This window comes from Arachis duranensis, chromosome 7 (assembly GCF_000817695.3).
Source record: "Arachis duranensis cultivar V14167 chromosome 7, aradu.V14167.gnm2.J7QH, whole genome shotgun sequence".
NCBI classification, from domain to species: domain Eukaryota; kingdom Viridiplantae; phylum Streptophyta; class Magnoliopsida; order Fabales; family Fabaceae; genus Arachis; species Arachis duranensis.
This window is the reverse complement of record NC_029778.3, coordinates 68,629,848-68,642,068: the sequence shown is the minus strand read 5'-3', so window position 1 is coordinate 68,642,068 and position 12,221 is coordinate 68,629,848. Positions and strand designations below refer to the sequence as shown.

The following is a 12,221-nucleotide window of genomic DNA, read 5'->3' as shown; positions in this document are numbered from 1 at the left end:
CCTTATTTGAATCATGAGTTGTGATACATAAATACTCATGATTTTCCTCATTCATAGTCTCAATATGATATCTATTTCGGCGAATATCTTTAAAACTCAACAAGTTTCTTCGATACTTGGTAGATAATAGTGCATTATTTATTATAAATTTTGTTCCTCCAGGAAACAAAATTATAACTCTTTTGGAGCCTTCTATCACATTGCCTGAGCCAATAATAATATTAACATATTCTTCTTTTGGCACAAGATGGGTAAAATATATAGTACTTTTAAGAATAGTGTGCAAACTTGCACTATTCGCAAGGCAAATATCTTCAGAATATGTCCTTGCCATTTTTCCTCAAAAACAAATAATAATAATAATAATAAAATAAGTAAAAGTACATGCACAGTAAAATTACTCAGATGAATACTTAGCAAACACACATATTAAACTATTCCATCATTGATCAAATAGCCAATATTTCCTTCAGAATCCTTAAAGAAATTAGATACATTATAATGAGTGGTGAAATTTTCATAATTTGAAACAAATTTTGTTTCCTTTTCTTTGTCATCTTTTTTCAAGGATGCTTGATAAAAATTAACTAGGTGCCTTGGGGTACGACAGGTACGTGACCAATGGCCCTTTCTACCACAATGGAAGCATTTATCCTCAATTGATTTATTTTTTCCATTGTTCCTTTCTTTATCCCACTTCTGGTGAGATCCTTTCTTGTGAACATAATTTCTTTTTCTTCCATAATTTTTCTTGTTATCAAAATTTTGTCATTTACCTCTTCTAGGGTAATTTGCTGCATTTACTTCAGGAAATGGGGCGACGCCAGCCGGGCGCGCTTCATGATTTCTTAAGAGCAACTCATTGTTGCGTTCAACAACAAGAAAGTAAGAAATTAACTCAAAATACTTTTTAAATCCTTTTTCTCGATACTACTACTGCATGAGCACATTCGAGGCATGAAAATGTCGAAAAAATTTTCTCTAACATATCGGGTTTGAGGAAGTATCACTGTCCTTTGATGATTGTACCTTTCTTCAAGGTCTTTCCACAGATCTGCATGATCTTTTAATGTGGGATATTCATTTTTCAATCCTTCGTCAAGACGACGACGAAGGAAAATCATGGCCTTGACTTTATCCTTCTGGGATGCATTATTTTCAGCCTTAATGGTATCTTCAAGATCTATTGAATCAAGATGGATTTCAGCAACTATATCCATGAAAAATAATTATTTCGAAATATATCAAGAACATTAAATTTAAGATGAGACAGCTTCAACATAATGAAAATTTGTTACCTGGTGTCTTCCTAAAATTTGATCAGAGTCTCGTGCTGATAACGTGTTGTAAAATAACTAAATAAATAAATAAGGAAGAGGTGACAAATATAAAATAAAGAAATATAATTAGATAATAATATTAACCATAATTACAATCTCAATATAAAAGAGATTATTCATATATACTTATATATATGTATTATCATATGAAAGGAAGAAAGAGATGAAGAGATTTGTATATAGACCATATAAATAGAGAGAGAATTGTTATTGATTGTTTATTGCTGTGTCTTTTATTTGTCCCGTACATGTATTTATAGACAAATAAAATTTACTTTTTCAAACTTTATTAATTTCTTTCAACATAAAGACTTGTTCCTTTCAACATAAAAAAATTGAATTACCCATTTAATAGACATCCATTCTTATCTATAGCATCCTCGTCACAACAAAAACCAGTTTCAGCCTGCTAATTTTTCTACATACCCTCGCAGTAAACTATTATAGTTACCGGGCTTACCATTAAGTATCTTTTCTGATGTGATGTGACTATAAATTGAAACAAAATTGTTTAGATAAAATGGCCATTACATTAAAAAAATTGAGAAAAATGGGCCAAGCAAAAGAGAGACATGGGCAATGACTGAGAAGAAAAAGAATATGGACCATCGCTATGACGAAAAACATGGCCAAACTAATCTTTCATCTATCTAACTAAAAAATATCCAAAAATCTAGAAAAAAAAAAAAAACTTTACTGCTATTTCAAAATCTTACACAAGAATTTGTTAATTAATGCAGACTATTAGAAATAAAATAAAATAAAAATTTTCTCCCTCAATAAATTCTTATCCAATTGGGAATTTATACCAATCAAAACTCAAACAAACACAGTAAAACAACCAACCATTTTTCACATTACATTTTAGTTACATCTTTTCAAATATTAACGGTCATTCCTATGGAAAACTTTGGCTTGGAGTCAACAGAAGTCAAAGTCATAAAGCCTAAACCAAGAAGAACAAAAGGAGTTTTAACCTTGAATACATCAACGTGATAGATAAACTCATAATAGACAAGAAACTAAGCTTTAAAATCTGAAAGAATGTGCTATATATTAAGTATTTGGAAAAACCTTGAAGGTGTAGTCATAACCAAAATAAAGAGGAACAACATGTTGCTCAACCTCAAAAATAAAAGTGGGCTGCAAATCCTGTAGGAGGTTCATAGAGCACCAAGCTAAGGGAGATCTAATCAACTCGCAAATGTGAACACGTGTATGTAAATTTTTTTTAAAATGAATAAATAAATGTTTTATTTACGGATATAAGTAATTTGTAGCGTTTTTATCGATTTTCATTGTATTATTTATCTAATTTACAGAATAAATAAAATAAGTATGTGTATATCTCATTTACACTATAAACGAGATAAAATACGTTTGTCAGTGCACGTATCATGTTTGCACACGTGACTATAAACGAGATAAAGAAGGACCGTGTCTATAAAAGTAAGTCGTTTACAGCGTGACTGTTGTTATTTTTAAGCCACTTTTTACTTCATTTCTCTCTCTCTTCTGGACATTTCTATTGATATTATTGACGTACTCGAGCATTATGGCACATGAGTAATACCCTACCACACAGAACTTTACGCTTAGGACATAAAACAAAGGTGGTGAGGCATCTTACCCGGTCACATATATCTCAATCAAACTTATATCATCACAATCATTCTAATCATATCTCATTCATCAATTTTAACATCTCATCGAACCAATCATTCACTTCTCCAATCTCCTTTGATACCAAATCTAGCTCCATCAACATCTGTACCCCTATTCCGTAACCTAAAACTAGTTATTGGACCTTAAACACAATTTTCAGAAGTTTGAAAAACTTAAAAGAATGGTTGATAGTTCAAAAATAGTGATTTTTTATCAAAACAGTGGTTTCAGAAATTCACAAGCTTACTGGGAAGGTCAAACAGTGAAAAACAGAAATTTTGTGTGAAACAGGGTGTTGTGCGTACGCACCATAGTGTGTGCGCACACAACACATACTTTTCCATGATTGTCCGTACGCAAGGGGATATGCGTATGCACACCCTCTCGTGTGTACACACGAGCTCAAACGCACTTCCTGGTCCGTGCATGCACACACTAGTGTGCATACGCACGCGCACCGGAATTTCAAGTTTTCTGCAACTTAGTTAAAATTAGTTTTCTGTACCCAACTTTCAATTTTCATAACTTTCTCTACAAACTCTAATTTTCAAAAACTTTAAACCATTTTAAAGCTTTTGAAATTGTCTTTAAATTGAAACAAATTTCATTCAAATCCAAAATCCAAGTTTTAAGTTATGGATTGCCAAAGTTGGTTTAAAAATCTATTTTTACCAAAACTCACCAAAACCCTTATATTTTCAAAAACCCAATCCATATCCAATTATTTCACATAAAAAACAATCTCAATACTCCCAAAGTCATATCTATATATTTTTCAAGCACTCCTCATCATCAATTTATTCAACAAATTCAACCCAAGCAAAATCTTTATTCAACAATTATATATATATATATATATATATAAGTTTTCACGCAACATTATATATTATCTATGAAAAACTAAAATCATACTTTAGTCGATTTCTCCCCAAACTCAAACACCTCAATTCAATCCTCCATGGTCCTAAATCAAGTGCTATAGGTTCCATCCACCAAAAGCTCCAATTCAAGTACACTATTTTGCCAATTTGACTTTCATTTCACATATATACAATCTAATGTCATATAATTCCATATATGTATATACAAATCTTCAATACCCTAATCTCATGAAATTATCAAATTAGAAGGGAAATAATGATTTCTTACCTTACCCATGGATTAATTGGACAAAACCCAATAATTATCCACCACTAGACTACCTCTAAACCATTAAAATCACCAAAATATCTCAATACACATACCTAAAACTCGAAATTTTGAAGTGGGAAGAACTGGGCACATGGTTCAGAGATACTTGTCAAATTGTTCGGTGAGTTTCATAGAGAGTTCCAAGTCGAACACGTGGCTGGAGGATTAAAGTTTTGAAGGAAAAGAAATTCGGGGTTTCTTCAAATCCCTCATCTTCTTCGTGAATGGAGGAATGAAAGAGAAGGAAGGCTGAAGTAAGCCTTATATATGTTGGGTCTTAGGCCCAATGCGGGTTCGGTTCAACTGGTTTGGCCTAACGGTCCAATTTTGGGTCAAAATATTTAAAATTAGTGTCAAAATTCATATTTTAATTATTTTTACTTCATTAAGCCATAAAATTTAATTTTCTAATTTTTTAAATAATAATTAATTTATTAACTAATTATTTATCAATTACACAGGATTCACAACACGCAAATGCACGAGATGATGACATCAGCCGTCTGAATGCGACTTAGCATATTACTAGGGCGATTGACTTCCAGGTTAGTAGTGTTTGTTGTTATCTTTCTGTTTTAGTTAAATAAGTATATAATTATAGTTAGGGTACTTTTTTAGATTTAGTATCTATTAGGTGGTAGAATCTACTTAGTTAATGTTAATTAATTAATCTAATTTAACTTGTTAGTAAATTTAATTTATTTAGTAAATATTTATTACATTTCTTTATTTCTTTAATTCGAATTAAATTTTTTTGTAACTTTTGTTTTGAATAACTTGTTCTTATCATTTTTATCTTTTTTATTCCTTATTACAATTATCATTTTTTTGTAATTTAATTGAAATAGATTTATTATTGAAGTCGTTATTTTTCAACAGATGCCTCGTCTGGTACTACTTCTTAGGCGAGTGAGCCACACTCTTACACCACCAAACGCTATTCTCCCATACTTGAGGAAGGTTGTGTTTGACGAAACGGTGTAACTCAAGGACTTTGTCTTTGACAATTCCCTGATTATTGCATTCATCAGGCGTTGGCGTCCGGAGACCTACACTTTCCACTGTCTTAGGGTGAGTGCACTATCACCCTATAGGATGTGTACCATCTTTGTGTATGAGGGTTTGAAGTGCTTTGCCTAACTGCACCTTAAAGACCAGGGATAGTAACTGATGGGTTGAACTGTATGAGGGGCAGAATGACACTACAAATGAGGTTGCTATCCAACTGTCGATAGTTCTTCACACTTTACATTATTGTCTCCCTACATTTGAATCTATGGCCAATGCAAAATTTCACATTACTGTCTATGTTGTAATCGTTGATGCGTGAGCATCTTTCTTATCTTTTTCTAGTGAATTTGAATCTAAATTGTTGAGTGTAATCAAGAATTAATTATCTTTTAGCCACTATGGACGCTTCTTTGAGTCTCATGCACTTTTGTTTATTTTAGGTAGCGTTTGGCTAGATTTGATGGAGAGGAAGCTTGCATAAATGGAAGGAGCACAAGAATTAAAGAAGATGATCAGCGAGAAGCGACGCGTGCGCGTGATTTGGAGAATTGTGCAGCGACGCGTGCGCATACCTGACGCGTATGCGTGACACGCGAAGAAGACCATCGACGCGTACCCGTGACTGACGCGTACGCGTGACATGCGCCACGTGCAGAAAATGCAGAAAACGCTGGGGTGATTTCTGAGCCCCATTTCGGCACTCAAGTTAGGCGTGGATTCAGTGAAGCAAGTGGTCCACATCCATCAATTGAAGACTTGCTGATTGCTGTAATTAATTCTGATTTAAATTCAAATTTGATTTTAAGATAGGAAAGAAGTTATTTTAATTTTAGAAATTAGATTTTAAATTAATTAGGATTAGTTATAAAAAGGAGAGACTTTTCTTCTATTAGGGGGATTCCATTAGGGAATTCTATTCCAATTTACATTCCGTATTCCACAGTTTACCTGAATCCTTATTTTCTTCTCTGAACCATGAGCAACTAAACCTCCACTGTTAAGATTAGGAGCTCTGTCTATTGTATGAATTGATATTATTATTTTTTTATTTTAATTCATGTTTTGATTTATATTTCAAGAATTATTTTTTGTTCTTTATTTTATAAATTTGGGTGGAACGGAAGTATGACCCATGTTCTAATTGAGTTCTTGTATAACTTGGAAAAGCTCTTTACTTGAACAACAACTTGAAAACAATTTCTCCTAAATTTTAATTATTTGGATTTGACGGGATACGTGACATATAATCCTCTTATTTTTGGATAATTAGGATTTTTGTGGCATATAAACTGGAATTTGAACATCACCCTCTAATTGGAATTAATTGACCAAGGAATTGGCAGTTAATGAATTTTAGAGGAGACTAGGAAGGTCTAAAGAATTAGGGTCTAGTCACATATAGTTTATCATGAATTAAATCTTGCATGATTAAAATAAATTAAAAAGAAAAGTCAATCCAAAAATTAGATATCTCTAAAGCCTTAACTGTTTTCTCCAATATTTTATTCCCAACTTATTCACCTACTGTCTCAAACTCTGAATTTACTATTTAATGTTCTTTGAACACTATTTTCTGTTTGCCTAACTAAGTAGTTTAACCAACTATTGTTGCTTAGTCCATCAATCCTCGTGGGATCGACCCTCACTCACTTGAGGTATTACTTGGTACGACCCGGTGCACTTGCCGGTTAGTTTGTGGGTTATAAATTCCGCACCAAGTTTTTGTCACCGTTGTCGGGGATTGACTGTGATTGACAACTATTGGTTTTTTGATTTCTTAGATTAGGCATTTTTGCATTAATTTCATGTAACTTATTTCTTTAAAAAAAATTTTGATTTATTTTATTTAAATTTTTTTTCTTAATTTCTGGAATTAAGTTTGGTGTCTCTTAGTTGTTTTATTCTTCCTAGTTATTTTATTTATTGAGTTTAAATTTTCTTTATGTTCTTTCTGCTTTGCTTGCCTGTATACCACATGGTGCGTTTAATTCTGTTTGGTATTTTGTGCTAAGGAAAAATAATGGAGAGATATAACATGGGTTACTACTCACACACAAGGAGTGATTCTTATTATTGTGGATGGAAGAACTACCCAAATTTTAGTTGGCAAAGTCAAAACCAAAAAAACTTCAATGCTCCATGTTCCAACTATCAAGAACCACCATCTCCATATTCATATCAAGAACCACCATCTCCATATTCATGCCAAGAGCCACACCTCTCTATCCATATCAAGAACCATCATCTTTCTACCCATATCAAGAGCCACCATCTCCCTATTCATACCAAGAATCTTCCTCTTTTTACTCTTATCAAGAATCGTCATCTCATTCTTATTCATATCAAGTACCATCAGATCTGGAGCTTCTCATAAAAGAATTCATACATGATATAAAGACGAGTGTAAAAAATATAAAGAAATATGTGCAGTCGATTATCAAGAACCAGGAAGAGGAACAAGCAAATTCCTTCCCAAGAAATACAATGCAAGATCCTATGCAGAGAATTTGTGCTTTTTATATCACTTGATTAGTGACTAAGTGTCACTTAATCAAAGGGAAGGAGGCATGCGTCATGACACGTGGCGCATTAAGTGTTGCGTGTCGCGATTTTAAACCATTAAGTTAACGAGGTTAATTTTTAAATATCTTAGAAGGTAATTAAGGCAATTGGACATGGTAAAAACTCAATTAATTATATCAGGTGGTGGTACTTAATTAAAATAAGGATTGGATAAATTATTGATGTAAATGACATTAGTAAAGTCGAGCTTTTACAATATTTCGGGCCCAACATCAAGTGACCATCCTTCGTCAAATAAAATTAAATAATAAGATAATATTAATATTACATTATTATTCATTTTATTTAAAGATTGCAGAAAAAATTATCATAGACGTTATGTGAACAAAACGTAAAACTCGCATACACGAATCTGTAAAAAAAAAAACTAGGATGTTACAAAATTCAAGTGGCCGGATCCACCACCACCAACATCACCAACCTCCTCAAAAAATTCTATCACTTGTTCCGCCATGATTCTCCCATAGATATCAAACATGAGGCACACATACTCATCGCCATGGAGCCAAAATAGACGAAACCGAAAAACTCTATTTCTCATCGGTGCTGGCAACCTATACCCAACTCTTCCAACCTATATCCACTAGCACCGATGTTCGTCAATATTAAACTCTTTATCTTAGACAAAGAATTTAATCTCCAAGTGCACAATAAAATAAAATTATCAAACTCAAATATCACTACAGTGTCACTGTTTCTCATATGACAATTGGAATACACTTATAATAACATATCCACTATCACTAGACATTTTTGTTTAATTTTTTGAAAAAAATAGAGGAGAAGAAGTGAAATATTTGTGGAGAATACAAATGGTTGTATATTATTCTATAGTTGCTCAAAATTTATCGTACTTTATTTCATTTACAATGCAAACGTCACAACTTTTCAAATATTTCGTTTACACTAATCTCGTTTATAGTGTAAACGAGATATAAACACACTTATTTCATTTACACAGTAGACGAGATAAGTAATACAATGCAAATTAGTAAAAACGCTACAAATTATCTATATCCATAAATAAAACATGTATTTTATTTATTTAAAAAAAAATCTCGTGTAACTGAATACATAAAGTAAGGCATGCATGATTCTATGGAGTTCTAGGTTAAGGTACACGGAGTCCCTTTGGACTATATAAATATAGAGACAACAGTGTAACTACTATTGGCAATATGAATAGCAACAGAGGTGGAGAACCTAAGAATGCAGGGGGCTTTAGATCTAACAAGAAAGAGATTATTAAAGATAAAGGAGAGAGTCGGTGACATGTAGGGCTTAGCAAATGAATAAAGGGAGTATAGAGGAACATGAAACACAAGAGAATGGAGTGGGTAATGACTAGAAAACCAAGATAGGAGCAAGTTGGGAGAACTATTTCAAGTTTGTGTTATTGAGCCACCTCCACACCATGAGCGTCAAACATCTTTTCTAACAAGCATTGTTCACCATGGGACAACTCCTTGATGCCGCTTTCCCTTTTGCTTTGGAGCTTCTTGGAGTTGGAGAATGAGAAGAATCAATATTGGCTCAACATGGAAGAAGGGTTAGCAAATAAGTCAGAAGTGCTCGTTCATTTTCAGGTGGGATCCCAACTAGCATGTATAACTCGAGTGATAGTAAAGAGAGGGTTGCTGGGGTTGTTTTTCGGATCTTTTCTCGGCCGAAGCCCAAGAGGGTGGCCGGGTTAGAGATCATAATGTTTGGCCGATTGGCCTTTTTGGGCTGGTCTTTTCAGCCTTTGTCTTTTTCACAGACCTTGACAAAAAAGAGGTAAGAAAAAAACACTGCCAGAATTCCAGATATTGATCACAATAATTCCTAACCATAAGGTATTCATGACCAAAAACAAAAAACATAATGTACTCACATTTGAGTCCCTGTCGTTTGTCTCATTATAGGCCAAATTATATCTTAAAAGGCAACTCTTTCCTCTGTCCTCGTCCACTTGATGCTAGTTAAATTTTGTGATATTAAGAATGTAAAAGCTTCACTTTTAGAACAAGGCATGCAAACACACAAGTATGATTCTGGAGTAAATTAAGTAACAATATTAGTTGTATTGATTATTATTGGTTCAAAGATCTTTCATTATAGAGGGTCAAATTTGGGTCTGGAAAAGCATACACAACTTCAAAGAGAAATTGACCATCAATGATGGCAGCAAAATTACAAAAATAGAAACAGCAACAATTCAGAGACACATAGGACTATATAGTGCTTCCCTTTCAATTAGGTTCAGATTGTGACTCCACAATTTGTCAAGAAAATAGAAGTGACCATCATCCATCACAAGATCTAAATATTGCACTTCTACCTAGTGTAACTAGTTACCACCACCTCTCAATGCAAGCACCAAGTGAAGCACTGATCCGCCTTCGATGTTGTACTCTTTCGCCGTTTTGTCATCTGCGAGCTGCTTACCCGCATATATCAGCCTGCACACAGTTCCAACAATTGTAAAGTTTCCAACCCAACTTGAAAAACATAAATACATAATCATAAAGAAATTAGAAAAGTATCATCCAAAACAGGATATGTACTTTAATTTAAGGGCATGAGAATTATACATCAGTAATCCACTTGAATATCAAGCATTAGCAACTCAAATAAAATATAAAAAGCAATTAAATTAACAAGATTCAAGAGGCAAGTAATTTGTCCATTCAAATGCTTTGTTAATTGCGTATGGCTTATTTTTTATGAAGATTTTGTTTACTACTCGTCAGCATGCATCTTAGTCCACTTTAATTTTATTAAACCGAATAATTGTCAAGTAAATGAACAATATCTACATGCAAGTATCTTTTTAATATATAAAAGAAGAAAAAATGCTTCACAAGAAACAGAATTACAAAGAGCATGGGGCACAAGAGATTTTCAAAGGGTGGGGGGAGTGATAATCCTCTAAAAACATCATGTTCCTCAAACAAAATTAAAGCCTAAATGCAAGTATCTTCTTTAATCTTTACCATTATGAACTAAATGGCACACAGAAAAGGAAAAAAAGAAACCTTTGCTGCACAGGAGGAATGCCCTCTTTCTCTTCAACACGTTCCTTGATTCGATCAATCGTATCAGTTGGTTCAATGTCAATTTCAATTTCTTTTCCAGTTAGAGTCTTCACTTTGATCATGGTTCCTCCCCTGAGCCTCAAAACCAAGTGAAGTGTCGACTCCTTTTGTATGTTGTAGTCGGCAAGAGTGCGCCCATCTTCCAGCTGCTTGCCCGCAAAGATCAGCCTCTGCTGGTCAGGTGGGATACCCTCCTTATCCTACAAACGCGTATTACATGCATCTTATAAGTGACACTATCATTTTCACACAAAGCCCAAACTTCACAGGCATCACAAAACAACATTAACCAACCCTCCAAGCCAGGTCAAAATTCAAACATCACAATAAGCATCATTTTATACAAAACTACACAGAAAGATTCAACAAGAGAATCATGTCAAACACTCAATACCAGCAGAAAAACCTGCTTTGAAGAGCTTATTTTCTGCTCATAAAGGATGATCCTCTCTTATCGGAATAGCTTTATAAAATGTGTTTTGCACTTCGTTTCATAAGGTTAGTTACCAAAGCAAGAAAATAACTTAGGCATAGCAGTTTTCCATAACAATCCTTCACTAAGAAGGGTTACAACACTTCAGCTTTCACAGCTTTTCAACTTATCCAACCAATGACCTAGTGTGTCCAAAAGCCTAAAAGTAACTCCCTTAAGACGAAAGACTCAATACCCAAAACATCATAGGCAAACCAATGCAAGAAACGATGCTGATGATGCCGTTAAGAACACAATACATATTCAAAGTATGAAACTTTATAATTCAAGTAATTTCAACTTTTAACGCTACAAGAACACAAAATATCATAAGCCCTTGAAAATTTACCAAGAGTCATGCTTATATATCAACCAAAGAAAAAGAATCAGAGAAAAACCCTACTCGAATTAACATTAAAAAAAACCTGGATCTTGGCCTTGACGTTGTCGATGGTGTCGCTGCTCTCGACCTCAAGGGTGATTGTCTTTCCAGTAAGTGTTTTCACGAAGATCTGCATCTTCTTTTCTTCTTCTTCTTCTTCTTCTTCTTTCTACTTATGTGAGCGGGTTTGTGTAGACAGAGAAGAGAAGGGAAGAAATAGGTACCGAAGTTATTATGTGTGAGTTGGTTGTAAATTGTAAGCTATGTGTTTGCGTTTGAAGCAAAATTCAATAAAAATATATATATATGGGTCATGGGTATTGGGACTAATTTTTTTAATGTTATTTTACGCACAATTGTTTTTGTATTTAATATTAGTATAAATAATTTGTAAAAAAAAAAGTAGCATCATTAAAATTAGTGTCAAGGATTCCAAATTTTTTTGTCGATTCACTCTTTTATTTATTAAACATGGATAAAAATATTAAAAATTGAATTAA

At 33.4% G+C, this 12,221-nt stretch overlaps 1 protein-coding gene across 1 annotated transcript; it reads right to left on the bottom strand.

Moving 5' to 3' along the window:
• Window positions 1–9,833: 9,833 nt before the first annotated feature.
• Window positions 9,834–11,989, bottom strand: LOC107458644 (ubiquitin-NEDD8-like protein RUB2). The gene is made up of 3 exons (XM_016076862.3): window positions 11,765–11,989; window positions 10,808–11,067; window positions 9,834–10,231 (listed from the first exon to the last, which is right to left on the bottom strand). Exons 1-3 carry the CDS (start codon window positions 11,855–11,857, stop codon window positions 10,120–10,122), a joined length of 465 nt encoding a protein of 154 aa, XP_015932348.1. The 5' UTR covers window positions 11,858–11,989; the 3' UTR covers window positions 9,834–10,119.
• Window positions 11,990–12,221: the final 232 nt, after the last annotated feature.

Bases quoted from the DNA above. Each gene is read 5' to 3' on its own strand.
- LOC107458644 (XM_016076862.3), bottom strand. From the start codon at position 11,857: ATGCAGATCTTCGTGAAAACACTTACTGGAAAGACAATCACCCTTGAG. The intron at 11,068-11,764 runs GTTTTTTTTAAT...ACGCGTTTGTAG, and splicing joins ACGTCAAGGCCAAGATCCAG to GATAAGGAGGGTATCCCACC. The intron at 10,232-10,807 runs GTTTCTTTTTTT...AACTGTGTGCAG, and splicing joins ATTCCTCCTGTGCAGCAAAG to GCTGATATATGCGGGTAAGC.